The following is a 14067-nucleotide window of genomic DNA, read 5'->3' as shown; positions in this document are numbered from 1 at the left end:
AAAAATGGGAAAACACTCTGACCAAGATGTCCAGGACACAGCATGAGGAGGATCATATAGCAGAGCCCTGTGAATGATGCAAAGAACAATGAAGGGGCAGGAGGGGATGACTCAGAAGGGAATGGTTCAGAGCACAGGGAGCTGCTCTGTTTGCTGGTACCTGTTTGCCAGGGTAAGTCCACTGGAAGCGGACGCCAGAGTTGAACTCAGCCCACACTGTGCAGTTCAAGACCAGCTTCTCTCCCACTAGCAGCTCCATGGCTTTCTTGGGATACAGCTGGATGTCGTACAGCTCACTCCCTGACGCAGAGGAGGCAACAAAAAGACATTTCTGACCTGTTAACTCTTTGACTCAGACTGCAGTTACAGGAGGTTTGAGTATGACCTCCTGCTGTTTGGTGTATGTGTCTGACACACAATAGAGCAGATATAAGCACCATGCAGAGTCTGTGTGGCTAGAGAGGACCATAACAACCCCATGTGCTACACTGATGGACTTCAGAGCCACCCAAACTGCTCCCCTGCACCTTCACAAATATTCACCTGCTATATGGATGATGAAGAAATTGGACTTGAAGACCTTCTTGTCGATGACAGTCTCACACTGAACAAACAAGAAGTCCCTGATCATGTGTGTTGGCACCTGCATTCCTCTCTTGTTGTCCCAGAAAGTGCTTTTCCCGTCAGGATGGATATAGAAATTTTGCTGGAAAAATCAAGATTTTGCCAACTGAAATAAGAGGGTAACAACATCCCCACCCCACTCCTTCCAGGCTTTATACTGGCTAACACATTCCATTTGTGGGAAGGAATGATGCAGCATCTGTGCTGGCCTCCTGCCCTCTCCCCCTGAGGGTTTGTCATCTAGGAATTGCCTCCCCTCTACTCTGAGCAGCCGCATCCTGCGCCACGAGCCTCTCCATCTGCAGAGCAGGCCAGAGACTTCCAGGAATGGAAACTTCTAGAGATAGCTAAGGAAACTGATGCTGATGCCCCAAACATGAGCCCCACTGGGATGAGTGCTGACCTTGGGTAGTGTCCTTCCCGGGCAAGGGAAAGGCCCCTGGCCCCCAGAGTGTCCCTGGAGGCCTTTGTACAATAGTAACACTCATCCTGGAAGGATGTATTTGCATTGTAAAAAAAAAAAAAAAAAAGGGAAAAAAAGGCAAAAGCAAACTGATAACAGAGCTGTTTTTAGTCCCGAGCCCCAGGGCTGCAGCCTCCTCCCTTGTGGGGATGCTGACCACCTAGAGGGGTTGTAGATCACAGAGACCAGGCAAACAGGGGATGCTATGGGGAAATGGGTTTAAAACAAAGTCTTGTTTTGTTTCAGAGCTCCAGGGAGGAGCAGCAAGGTTGGCAGGAAACCTGTGGGGTCTGCCCAAGGGAACTGGACATCACAGCTTCAACCAGCAAATAAAACAAGGAAGCCAGTGGCTTGTACTTTCCATGGAAAATGTATCCCATGCATTTTCCTTTCCTGGCAGTGCCTGTCCTGCTTCCACTCAGGCAACTACAAATGCACTACGTCTCTGTCCAGAGTCTCCCACTGGCCGAGCTCTCACCGAGATCAGTGTGACGTTAAGATCTGGGATGGACACAAGGCATGGTACCCAAGTGTTCTCCTTCTTGCTGATGAGGAGGGTCTCTGGCTTGTTGATAAATGGCTGTTCAAAATCTGAAAGAGAGATTCAAGGAGAACAACTAAACAGAGGCAAGAAAAAACTGGGAAAAGAGATCAACCAGTGGAAAAGGAGGCTTTCTGACTTTCTTTAACACAGCATGAGCTTGCAGAGGGAGTGATGTGGAGCTGGATGGCCCCATCTGCCACATGTGACATTCAGAGGAGACACCTGGAGCTTGGGAATGCAGAGGGAGCCTGGCAGTTCCTCCACATCAGACACGGCACCGGTGCAGTGGCATTTATGTGACGTGTGGGCAGTGCTGGAAATGGCCTCCCCTATCCTGGTCCCCTCAAGGTCTCTGCCTGGGTCTGACCCTTTATGAAATGAGTGCCTCGTGTCCTGGGCTCAGTGCCTGCCCAGCTGGTGAGTGTGGCTGCACAGCAGGGACAGTGTGGGGCTGTGCCGCCCTGGTGCAGCGCGACCTTCCAGGCTGAGGAAGTGATCCCCAGCGGAATGGTATGCAGATGTCATCCTGCAGCCACCCCGGCCGGCAGATAAACAGATGGGCTGAGCTTTCCAGGGCTGCCACCCCACTGCCGCCCAACTGCTGCAGGCACAAATATTGACAGGAAGAGCAAAACCACCCAAAAATAATCACTGAAATGACTTAGCAAGGCCAGGGATGTTACACTGAATTCCGTGCGGAACTAGCATAGAATCACCAGTGACCCAGGCTGACTAAATGGGATGAGGACAAAATTGGAAGAGACAAGGAATTGTGAGGCTGCTTGGTGTACTCCAGCAGAGCCTCCGTGACAGATGATGTAGTATGAGCCCCTGTTTGCCCTTTTCCACAGGGACTTACACCTTGTGGGATGTTCTGAATAGAGGCTGGTCCCTAGTGTCTCCAAGACCTGCTGTTGCCAGCATCTCTCCTCTGTAAGAGTCATGTCTCTGCAAATATTCACCCAGCACAATGTCATTATTGGCTTTATTCATAGAAATTGTCCTCTGGGTGAAGCGGGCTCTATAAGAAGGTAGTGGCCCTCCATCTGGGAAATATGGGGCAGCCCCAGGGACTATCTAGGGGAGATTTTATGGCTTCTGGTATGCTGGAATCAGACTAAATGATCCCAGTGGCCTTTATGTATTTAAAGACTATATTTAGTCTTTATTTGCCTGGCTTTCATCTAAACCATTGATTTCAAAGGACTGTAGCATGAGGACATCTGTTTGTCCAACCCAAGACTTTTCGCCTCTGTTTCTCAACCCTTAAAGATGCCCTCTAAAAGGACAAGTCAAAGATGAACTTGGAAATTATCCCCCTTTGAGGATCATGTTGTTCAAATTACATTGGGCCCAACCCAATCCAACCCAGTGCTCCTGTTGTTAAGTGCATAAAGGAACAGCTTTATTTTATAAAGCTGTTGCTTCAGTGATAGACATGCTACAAAGACCTACTCTGTGTGAAGTTCTTGTTTCTACAGCTTAGGTGAAACCATGGTCCGAAAACTGTACTGGTCAGCTCTTACGAAAACACAGATTGCCCAGAGAGTTCTTATCTGTGTTTCTTGGGTTTTTATGCTACCACAGAATTGATGACTTCTGAAATCACAGATTTGTTTCCCAGTGTGAACATGCTCCTCATTCCTCTTCGGAGCCCTGGGCACCTGAGAGGGAGGAGGTGCACAGCTGCCAGAGGTGAAAGACTATGAAGTCCCCTTCAAGCTTAGATAGCAGCCAAGAACTAACTGATTTACTGGGCTGGTCCTGCTGCCAATGACCTTGTAATTCATGCACTAACTCCCCTCTCTGACCACATTACAAATTTCCTTAAGACTGTCTTAATGGGTCAGATGGGAATAATTTAACATCTTCTTCATTAATATATGCTAAACTTTATGAAATGTGGGCTGTACATATCCTGTTCTATCCTACACTGATGAGGCATTCTGTATGTCTACAGAGCTATCTGTAGTTGTAATAAAATACGCACCTAACCAGACACATGGGAAGGAGAGGCTTGTGTGCAGAGTTCATTTAAGTACTGAGCTGCAGGTAAAATACAGAAGAACCCATTTTTCCAGCCAAGCACAGATATTTAGCTCCTGGCAATTACACCAAGTTCATAACATGAGAAATGAGGTTGATGGATAAAGCTGTGGTCTGATCATGCTGTCTCCAAACATCCCTGACACTTACATCAGCCCTTCCAAGCTCTCCAGGGACAGTTTCACATTGCAGCCCAGTTCAGCAGGAACAGGCAGGGTTTTATCTGGACGTTTTTCAATGGCTGTGGTTACCGTATGCCTGGATTTTCCTGACATGTCCCTTCTCTTGCCTGAAAACCTGTCCTGTCTTGAAAGGCAGATTCTGAGGTTTCCTACATGTTTGATAGCCATAACAGGGGACAGACTGATTGGAATGAGTATGAACATGTGCTGTGTAGCCATGTGCACAGCAATGCTGCGAGGTGCTGGAAGGGTCTGGTGCACACCCACTGTCCACAGGCAGTGAGAGTCCCACGGGCTCTGACAGCATGGGATTTATTGCCCCTAAGCTGCACCATGTGCACACTTATTGCTCTCTGGTAAACAGGAGCTGCAGAGAGGCTGAAGGTGAAAGAAAGTGGATCAAGGGGTAAAGTGGCATTTTCTGGATCACAATGAAAGCCAGGTTCTTGCCAAAGCACTCAAAAGCATGTGCGTTTGATAGGTTGTATTCATGTTCAGTGTGTATAAGAAGCTCTCTGCCTCCATCCTGTTACAGTGCTCTAGGGTGTCTGAACACTCCTGTCCAACTCACAGAGGTCTGCAATCCAGGGAGGGATCCTGTTTTAGTGTGGCAGCAGAGCCCATGAGGAGAGGAGGTAATTGCCCAAACAGAACTCAATTCCTTTCCAGCAGCTGTCCAGCTTTTCTTATTTGCCCCTGCATTTTTCTCTGCATAGTTGCAGAGGCAGATTTGGCATTGCCCTGGGACTTCTGAAAAATGCATCTTATATGTCATGACCTGCCTGGCTCATGACAACTGCACCAACTAATAAATGGGGGCGGAAAGAGGAATAGCTCAGCCAACTGTTTCCAGGGGACAGTGCTCGTTTATCTTGCTGTGAGCAGTGGGGAAGACAGCAGAGGAGGAACCCCTGGGGCACAGAGAGGCTGAGCACTGGCCTCACACTCACTTGCTGAGCTGGGGTTCGAGCCCCAAGCCTGGTGAACATCCCTCCTCCTCCAAAATACATCTCACAGCCCTTCCTGCAGGGACATCCCCTGCACAGTGTGGAGAGGAGTGGATCTGCCACTTTGGAGTGGCTCAGGCCATCAAGCCCAGGGACAGGAGGAGGCTGTGAATGGTGTGTTTGTACCACTCACCTTCTCAGTCTCAACTTTATGGAACACTATTATCTGTAACCACTGGCATCTTAGGGAGCCCCCAGCTGCCCAAAAGATAACTCCTTTTCTTTATTTAGTGGTGAAGCCTCTATGAGACCAGGCTCTCACTCCTTAAATTCCTGCATTCCAGCCTGGCTGGAGCAATGCCCCCAGGATGGGGTGTAATTGAATCCCAGGCGCTGCTGCCATGGACAGATATTGGTTCCCTGGAAATGCAGGGAAGCAGCCTTTGGCCCCCTCCCCAAGCCTGCAGCAGCCACACTCTGCCCTGGGAGGCACGTTGGGATTTTTAATCTTTCGGATATTATGCTGGTGCACTGGCTGCCCCCAACCCTCCTGCCTGCAGGTGCACACTGCTGATGGCTCTTACCTCGCACAAACACGTAGGTGCCAACTGCTGTGGTGCCCTCGATTTTGGCATCAATGTACTTGTAGTAGCAGCGGTAGTAGCCCGTGTCGTTCGCCTGTGTCTCCGTCAGCACCAGGACTTTGCAGTATGGCTTCGTGCCGGTCCCCTCACAGTCTTCCTCCCGGATGGCCCGGCCACTGTTGGGGGCTGCTGAGGTCACCAACTCGGTCTCCTCCTTCCCAGCAGGGTCCACCTTGCCCCCAGGCCACGACCACTCCAAGGGGTGCTGACCCCTAGACATGGGCAAAGAGGAGCATTAGTTTTGAGCCGAGTGTGGTGAAGGTGGTGGTGATTTCATTGCCCTGTGTGACTCTGTGCACTCTTGGGCTGAGGCACAGAGGAACAGCCATCCTCCAAGGGAAAAAACAGGCACAGGGAAATGGCAAGCAGCTTCCCTAATCACTGGGCAAGCAGAGGCTTATCCCCTTCCCCAGGCCAGCTCTCTGGCCATGCTATGCTATGAGATAACAGTCCACTCACAAGTAAGCCCCTCTGTCCCATGACACTGTCCTACTGGTATGAATACCAGGACAGGGAAACACACAGGGCCCTAAGGGAAAGGCTCCATTTATTCTCTGTTCCCTCTCATTATTAAAAGGGTCCAGAGCTATTAGGGAAACACATGGATGTGATGATTTCCCTTGGCTCAGTGTAGCTGCTGGCTGGGGCGCGTGGTGTGATGAATGGAGTGGGAAGGGGAATGAGGGAAGGAGAGCAGACTGGGGAGAAAATGAGAAAGAGAAAGGCAGAAGGGAGTCAGGGATAAAAGACAGCACGGGGAAAACAAGGGGAGGCTCAGCTGACTGCCTTCTGGCCAGCTGCCAGCTGTTTCCTTCCCTGCTGCTGTGGGAAGGGGTTCCCCTGCTCTGCACAGCACTCTGCAGCCCCTCAAAACCACAGCTGGACTCGTGCTGCCACCCCTTCCCACCTCTGCAGACACTGAGCTGCAGACACCTCTTTGAGGGCACGACCACAGAGCCTGTTCAGCAGCCCAAAGACAGACAGACAGACAGAAAAGTCCAGGAACACAAGAAACCCCCGGACAGACTGTGCACGTGCGTATTTATATATAGCCGAGGATCTCCAGAGTCGGAGCTTGCATGTGCACACACGTGCCAGCGTAGCTTGTTATAACTGCACTTGTTTACTACAAACAAAACAAGCTTTTATTCCATGCTGGAAGTTTCCTTCTGTGGAATCAGAGTCCCTTTCAGAGGAAGGCCTAGTCCCCACTTGAAATTTTGCCAGTATAGCTGGAAGTCACTTCAGTACGTGCAAGAAGAAAGAAACGGGAAAAAAGAAGCCATCGTAAGGGACAGCTGTGGGGTAAAAATGGCCTTTTGTCAGCGCCGTTGGTTCTATGAGGGGAAACTGGGTTCATCTATTATGCAAGCTGGGAATAGACAAGCTGGCACACACAGCTCCTCTGCCAGGGCTCTGCTAGGGCAGCTCTGTTGGCAGATGCTTTTAAGCACAGTCAGACTGTGACTGTCACCAATAGCTGGATCCAGACAGCAAGTGACAGCGAGGAGGAAGCAAGATAAGGTGTCATTGGAGGGCACAATGGCTCAGATGCAATAAGGATGGGATTTCTGTCCAAGCATGAGGTAAAGACCTGCCCTTTTGTGTTTGTCTTCAGCAGCTGATTTATCATCCTGCAGACTTTGCTCTTTTCCAGCTCGCTGCAGATGATTTTGGAGACAGTGTGCTACACTCTCCCTGTGTCACCAGGCACAGAAGCTCAGGAGGCAGTGACAAGCCCTTGGGGACAACTCACAGCCCCTCTGACCCAGCTCAAACTTGTGCACTCACTAAAAATGCCACCAGTGCCTGAGGCAGGACTGTAAGTACAGCTCCAAGCAGCTTGTGTCTGTGAAGCACGGGCAGGCTTTCCCAAAGCACCAGAGTCTCATGAACACTTCAATAAAAATAAGAACTGAATTTTGAGTTTTTCCCATCCTGTGCATGCACAGGGAAAATAATAGTAAAGCACTAAACCAGCAACACCCAGTGGCCTCTGCCATGACCATTGCTGCTGTGCCCACAGTCCCTCTGCATCGGCGCAGACCATGGGGCTGCTCTCAGCCCAGAACTGAGAGCTTCAGACCCCAATTGTGCAAAGAAACCCCAAAATCTTTTGCATTTGCTCGGGCATTTTTGGCACTCCACATGATGGAGGGTAATTGTAAAAGTCTCCAGTGTTTCCGCTTTCTGTTTGTTTATCCACTGGGATTTTCACACGTTATCAGATCCGCTTGTCTCATTAACCATGGAGGCTTGCAGTAGCCAAGTGACACTATTTATATAAACATGGATGGGCCAGTGCAAACAGACGTGCCATCCAGCCTGTGGGCAGCTCTATCCAGGCATTCTTTGCATATGTGCTGCTCAGCCAGGCTCAGTGGGGACACAGAGGTGTGGGCATTACTGCGAGTCCAAGTTAGCAACACTGGTGTGTTAAGAGGACCAGAAAAAGGCTGAAATGAGGACAGACAAGGACTGACTTCTTTACCAACCCTCTGCATTTGTGGAAAGGTCCAAGCAGCAGTTTTGGATGATCCCCTCCCTCTTATCTGTCACCTTCAAAGATTTATTCCCAAGTTGTTTTCTTTCATCTTCGTGATAATGTGCCTCTTGGCGGTGGAGCTGGCAGATGCCAGCTGGAAAAAGATGCAGTGTAGGTTTCTCCACAGCTGTTTTCCTCAATCTTTTCAGGGTAAATGCTCTTCAAGGAAGATGTTGCAATTGGCACCACTTTTCTTCAACCCTCTTTGAAGCTCCCATGTGTGGTATGATGGGCAAAGCTGGCTATGGCTTTGTGGCTTAGCTGGGATAAACCCGATCCTCAGCACCACAGAGGATGTTCACAGCAGTCACACACATGTAGGAAAGAGCAGCAGGTGTTGTGTGTCCCTGGACACTGCTCCAGAGCAGTGGTTGTGGGGCACTCCCTCATCCTCAGACTCCTTCGGCCCTGCCACAGTGCTCATTTCCTCCACGGGAGCCAAGAGGGCTCCGGGGTCAAATACTTCCTCTGCCACAGACGAGTTTGTGCATCTGTGAGTTGGCTCTGGTAACAGGTCACTCACTGGGCAGCAAAGGACAACCTTGCACTTCTTTTTCTTGGTTCACTCTCCACCTCAGTGCCCAGCACCTGCAGGATGGGATGGGATGGCACAGTCAGGACACAGATGATCCCTCCAGAGTTTCTTCTGTTGTGCATCTGGCTTCTGTGGGCTCTGCTCCAATATTCATGAGCTGGAACAGCACAAGATCTCTGCTTTTCTCCCTGCACAGGCTGCTGAGGACTTGAATGCAGAGATTTATGATATTCTTTCCTTCCTTCTCAGGATGGGAGCAAATAAAAGCTGCACTGTCCATGTGGGCATCAGACCCTTCCCTGGTTCTGCCACATGCTTAGATCAAAACATCTCTGGGGCTCTCAGCCAGCCCTGGCATGATCTGTATTTTGGGGAATGTTCCTGCACTGGTCCCCTGCTCTGTCTGGGCCTCTCAAGGGTGCATTGTGCTGGGTGACAAGGGAACATGACTGCATGTGATGACATTTGCAAAAGCAAAACCCCAGCATCTGGTGCCTTCTTGTGTGTGTGTTGTGACTTTGGGTCTCTGTTGAGGTTGCCCAGCTCCAGAGACATCGCTCATCCTATGGCCTGGAATGTACTCTGGTCACTGATGAGGCCTGGTGGGCTGTGGAGCAGGAGGGGGGCTGCAGAGCTGTGGATGTCTGAGATCCAGGTTGCTGGGAGGGAGCCTGGGAGCACAGTTGGCTGTGGAACTCTCACGCTCAGTGGGAGAAGCCCGAAAGGTCTCCAGGGAGTCTCACACGGGGGTTTTGAGCTCATCTTTCTGTTGGAGCACTGCTTCAAGCAGGCCTGTACTCCTGGCTCCAGGGCAGCTCGAAGAGCAGCCAGAGGACATTGGTCTCAAGGGAAGGCCAGGGTCAAACCGAAGTCACCTCCAACACGATGCTCAGCAAGAAATCCCTGGATCCTGGATTTGATTTTGTATTTGTTTCTGCCCTACCCTGCCCCACCACCCTCTCTTTTGCCTGTTCTCTTGGTGGTCTGTATGTTTTTCCCTTCAGTTCCCATTAACCCAAGCCAGGTCTTCCCAGGGTGGGCCACAGTCCAGAGAAGAGGTTGGAGAAGCAGCTGGGTGTAATTAGAGATCCAGGGACCAGGAAAGATTTACTTTTGATTCAAATGAAGTAACAGTGTCCCACAGTCAAAGTCCTCTCCTCAAGACAGACAAACACAGGCTTGGAGAACTCAGAGGGAAAAGGGGAGACATTCAGGAGATACCGAGACTTATCTACCTGCAGAAGGTGTGAAGGACACTGCACAGCCCCAAGGAGCACATCTGGGACAGGGGGATACAGAGGGCAGCCAAGGAGCAACACGGGCAGAGGGTTGAATGGGTTTTAGTGCTGCTTGCAGATGGCTTTGCTGCCATTTGTCTGGCCAGTTCAGTCCTGTACAGCACCGGGAGCCAGGGGTAGGGATCTTCTTAGCTCAGCTCTGTCCCTGCCAGTGCACTGTATGGATGTTGTCTAGTGATCCTGAAAGATGAGCCTTGGCTCTGCAGCAGGGAACAGGGAGCTTGTTGCCACTTGGAGTGACTCTGCCGCTTGTATGATGCTCCCTGGAAGGCCAGGCCATGCACAGTCTGCACTGGAAATCAAAGCATTTCTTTTCCACTTCAGTGATTTTCCTTCATATTAACTGATACCTAACGAGTGACCAAGGAAAGGGCAATCCAGGTCCAGGAGGGATACCTGAAAAGAAATGCTTTCCACTTCATGGTATTAAGCAGCTGTGTTCATGCTTGACTGCAGAAGACGCTTTCTTTTACCACACCTCTAGCTACAGCATGTTCTTTAGCCTTGGCTCAATCTACAGATAACAGACTCTTGAAATAACTTTCTGAGTCCCTCCCTGGGCCACTGCTGAGAAAGGCTCTGCCCTGATTATAAGCTTAATCAGAATAACTGCACTGAATCTCCCCTCTTCCGAGGTTTTAACAGAGTGTGTCAGTTCCCACATCCCTCTGTAGAGAGAAGTACTACAGCAGAGCACTGGAGTCCCCAAACTCCCTCCTTTTCATTTATGCCCCAATCAGCAGCTATATGGCTGACCAGTCCTCCAACCTACACATTTCCTACATCCCAGCACACACCACGGCTCCTCAGATCACCAGATGAATGAGCCCACAACCACTCAGCTTCCCAGACCGGCTGAAGTCAGTTCAGTATTGCCATCAACAACCTTTCCTCCATCCCTCTGCCTTGGCTACGAACTGATTCACAAAGGAAAGGCAATGCCATCTGTTCCAGGAAAAGTTAAAAATGTTTGTGACAAGACATGAACACAATGCCAGCCAAGTGTTTGCAGTAATTGCTCCGTGGTTATATATAACACTGAGAAACACCCATTTGAGGCCCACGCTGAATTTAGACCCCCATTGGGCCAGCACTCAGATCCCAAGCAGTGATCTGCTTTCAGCTGCTGAAGGGAAACTCCAGGGGATTTGACCTTGGGCAATTCTCCCACTTGTTTATTTTTTTTACTTTCCTAGATAGGAGGTAGTGCTGAAAACATGTACAGCCAAGTGTCCCAGCATGGATAAATCAGTTCGAGCACATCACCTTCTCAGAGCCAGTCTCCAAAACAAACCAGAGATTCTCCAGCTCCTCTCACAGGATTTTCACCTGGTCTGACTGGGGCTTCTCTTCACCCCAATGAGTACAAGGCAAAGCATTAAATCCCAGTTTCCAATAAAAGCTGGAAGCCTTTCACAGCTACCACTAAGTGCAGCCTTGCCTTCTCCCATGGATATTTCTCAAATATGCCACTAGATTTCGAAACCAGAACTCCAATCCTAGCAGTCCCGAGGAGATGAGAAAAAGCAATGTCAGAGGAAGACAAGGAGAGTCAGGAAGGCCAGTTTCCCCGAAGAGCTTACAACAAAGCTATCAGATCATGCTAATATTTCTCTGTCTTCCTTCTGCCTGCAGGACTGCAGCAGAGGTTGTCCCTGTCTCCTCTGAGATGTCTTCTGCTTCTTTTTCAATTAATTAATTAGATGAATTCACCCCAGGTGAATGTGAAGTATTTCTAGGCAGACATGCTAATCTGCAGGTGTACTGCAGCCAAGGCATCCCTGGAGGGCTCTCCTTGCCTGGTCCTCCAACACTCACCAGGTAAGTGCAGTCTAGACAGAGCCAGGCTTGTTCATGCCTTACCTGCAGGTGATGGTCAGTGTGTCCTTGACGTTGATGACGTGTTCCTCCTCGGTGATGCTGAGAGTAGGGGGGGTCATAGAATAGCTGCTCACCAGATCTGTGGAGGGAAAGGAGAGAGGGGATGATGCAGACATCAATTAGCCTGGCCCCACCACCGTGGGCAGCAACTATCCTGGTATGATAAACTCAGAGAGGGGCAAAGCCTCTTGAAGGAAAAAAGGGTCTGTTCCTACAAGATAATTTAATGCTGGGTCACCAGGACACAAGTCCTTTGTCTGCAGCCCTCCTGGGTCCAGTGAGCAGCTCTTTAGCAACTTTAGGCCCAGGGCGCTGATAGACAGACTAGCACAGATGAGGGCCAGAAAAAGAACGGAAGACCAGAAAGGGGGGAATCCAAGTGTGGCCGTTCCTTACCAGGTGGACGAGACTGAGTTTGCTTGGACTAAGGCTCTGAAAAGGTCCCTTCTGCTAAGGGGAGTGAGTCTGGCAGTAGATTTTTCTAGATACATGTAGTTTTCTGTAATCAGGGGGACAAGTTAGGGATGCCCAGATACGAGAAATGCAAAACCCTTGTGTTTGTACAGAGATGCTCTACGAAGCCAGCAGGCATCCATGGAATGCCCTTCTCCTTTGGTGCACTCTCAGGTACTGTCACCTGAACAGGACCAAACCTTTAGGGATTGCAGCAGCCCTTTTCCCTGCACTACCAGACAGGCATTCCAGGACTGAAATTATCCAGGCTCAAGGACAGGCAGTTAAACATTATCATGCTCTTCTTCCAGCTTTTTTCAGGGAGAGTCCCACTTTTTGTGTGCTTGCATCTCTGGCACGCCAGACACGCACCCTAAGTGAGCTCCTCATGGGCAAAACATCTCGAAGTACCGGTTACCCCCAGAGACTACTGTTGTTTTTCATTAGCACAGTGTTGCTGACTGTCATTACTTCATGATCTTTATCTTAAAACTCCAGCTTCTGGAGATGTGAGATAATTCAAAAGAAAAGTCTCACTGACTGCAAAAACAAGCAAACTAACCAGAAATAGAGGGGGGAAAAATTTAGGAAATGTGAAGTTGTGGCTCAGATAGGTGCTAAATGCTAAGGAAGAAAAGAAGGCAAAAATACATTGCTAGCTTGACTTTCTATAAAAACACCAAGTTTTTCACAACTGTGTTCTGTCCATGTCTGTTTCCTTCCCTTGTAACATTCAAATCCAGGTATGAGAGAGATCTGGCAGGGACAGAGAGGTGTCAAGGACATAAGAGTTTCCACAGGTTTCACAAGCAGAAGGAGTGCTGTGTGACACCTCTTCTCCAAAACTGACCTGAGGAACACGGGTCTCAGAAGCACCATGGTAGAGCCATGTGAGCCTAGGACAGGAGGAAATGGCCTCAGGCTGTGCCAGGGGAGGTTTGGATTGGATATGAGGAAAACATTGTACACTGAAAGGGTGCTCATGCATCGAAACAGGCTGCCCAGAGGAGTGGTGGAGTCACCATCCCTGGTAGTGTTCAAAAGACATGTAGGTGTGGCACCTGGGGACATGGCTTAGTGGTGAACAAGGTGGTACTGGGTTAGCAGCTGGACTTGATGATCTTAGAAGTCTTTTCCAACCTTAAGGATTCAATGATTCTAGGAATGCTTCTCTATGGGGAAACCTGAACCAGGAGACATCAAATGGCCACCAGTCTCTCCAACACCAGCATCTATGGGGTGGCATACGGTGCCAGGCTGGTGGAGAACTGGGGAGCCCAGAGCTCACTGCCACCAGGAGAGGCTGCTGAGGTGCACACGGCAGTGGCAGGACGTGCCGAGCAGCACCACCGGCACTGCCAGGCCAGGGCTGCCGGCCTTCTTCTCCCTGATTGTTCTCCATTTCCTTCCCGCCTGCACGTGGCTCCGAGGGGGTGTCTCCGTGCCTGCCCCCATGGCAACAGCGGGGTGCCAGCCATCTCCCCCATCATTCCTGCCTCCTCTTCCCAGCTGCCCCAGTCCACCTCCTCCTGCAAATATGTCCTGCTGCCCATGGTCTGTCCTACAGACACATCTCTCTCAACAACAACGACAACAGCAGCCACCACTTGTCTCTCAACACGTGGGTCAGTGTCACCATAGTCCCGCTTGGTTCTCGGCCCCATGGAGAACACCCCACCCTGCACCTCCAACCTCCACTTCCCTGCGGAGGGGATCACAGACATCACACACAAAAATGTGTGCCCCCGGGCTGTGAAAATAAATGGCCACATTTTTGTAAAATCCCTTCAAAATATAACAAGGTTTATTAAAAAAAGAACGTGGGGGAGGGAATCTGTCTGCTAAGCTGCATTTCCTATTAATGCCGGACATGGTTATCCCAGTGCAAACACTGTTCTCCAGATG

General features: G+C 50.0%; 1 protein-coding gene across 2 annotated transcripts in view; it reads right to left on the bottom strand.

Annotated features, from left to right (window-relative positions):
* FLT4 (fms related receptor tyrosine kinase 4) overlaps positions 1–14067 on the bottom strand; it is a 58263-nt gene that overhangs the window by 24853 nt on the left and 19343 nt on the right. For both annotated transcript variants that reach the window (XM_071570242.1, XM_071570243.1), the window contains exons 2-6: positions 11692–11788; positions 5391–5662; positions 1566–1678; positions 544–706; positions 161–300 (exon numbers count right to left, since the gene is read on the bottom strand). In XM_071570242.1, the coding sequence (XP_071426343.1) occupies positions 161–300; positions 544–706; positions 1566–1678; positions 5391–5662; positions 11692–11788 (785 nt within the window). The remainder of the gene's footprint in view (positions 1–160; positions 301–543; positions 707–1565; positions 1679–5390; positions 5663–11691; positions 11789–14067) is intronic.

This window comes from Pithys albifrons, chromosome 15 (assembly GCF_047495875.1).
Source record: "Pithys albifrons albifrons isolate INPA30051 chromosome 15, PitAlb_v1, whole genome shotgun sequence".
In the NCBI taxonomy this organism is placed as follows: Eukaryota; Metazoa; Chordata; class Aves; order Passeriformes; family Thamnophilidae; genus Pithys; species Pithys albifrons.
The sequence above is the reverse complement of the archived record's forward strand: the minus strand, read 5'-3'. Positions and strand labels throughout refer to the sequence as shown.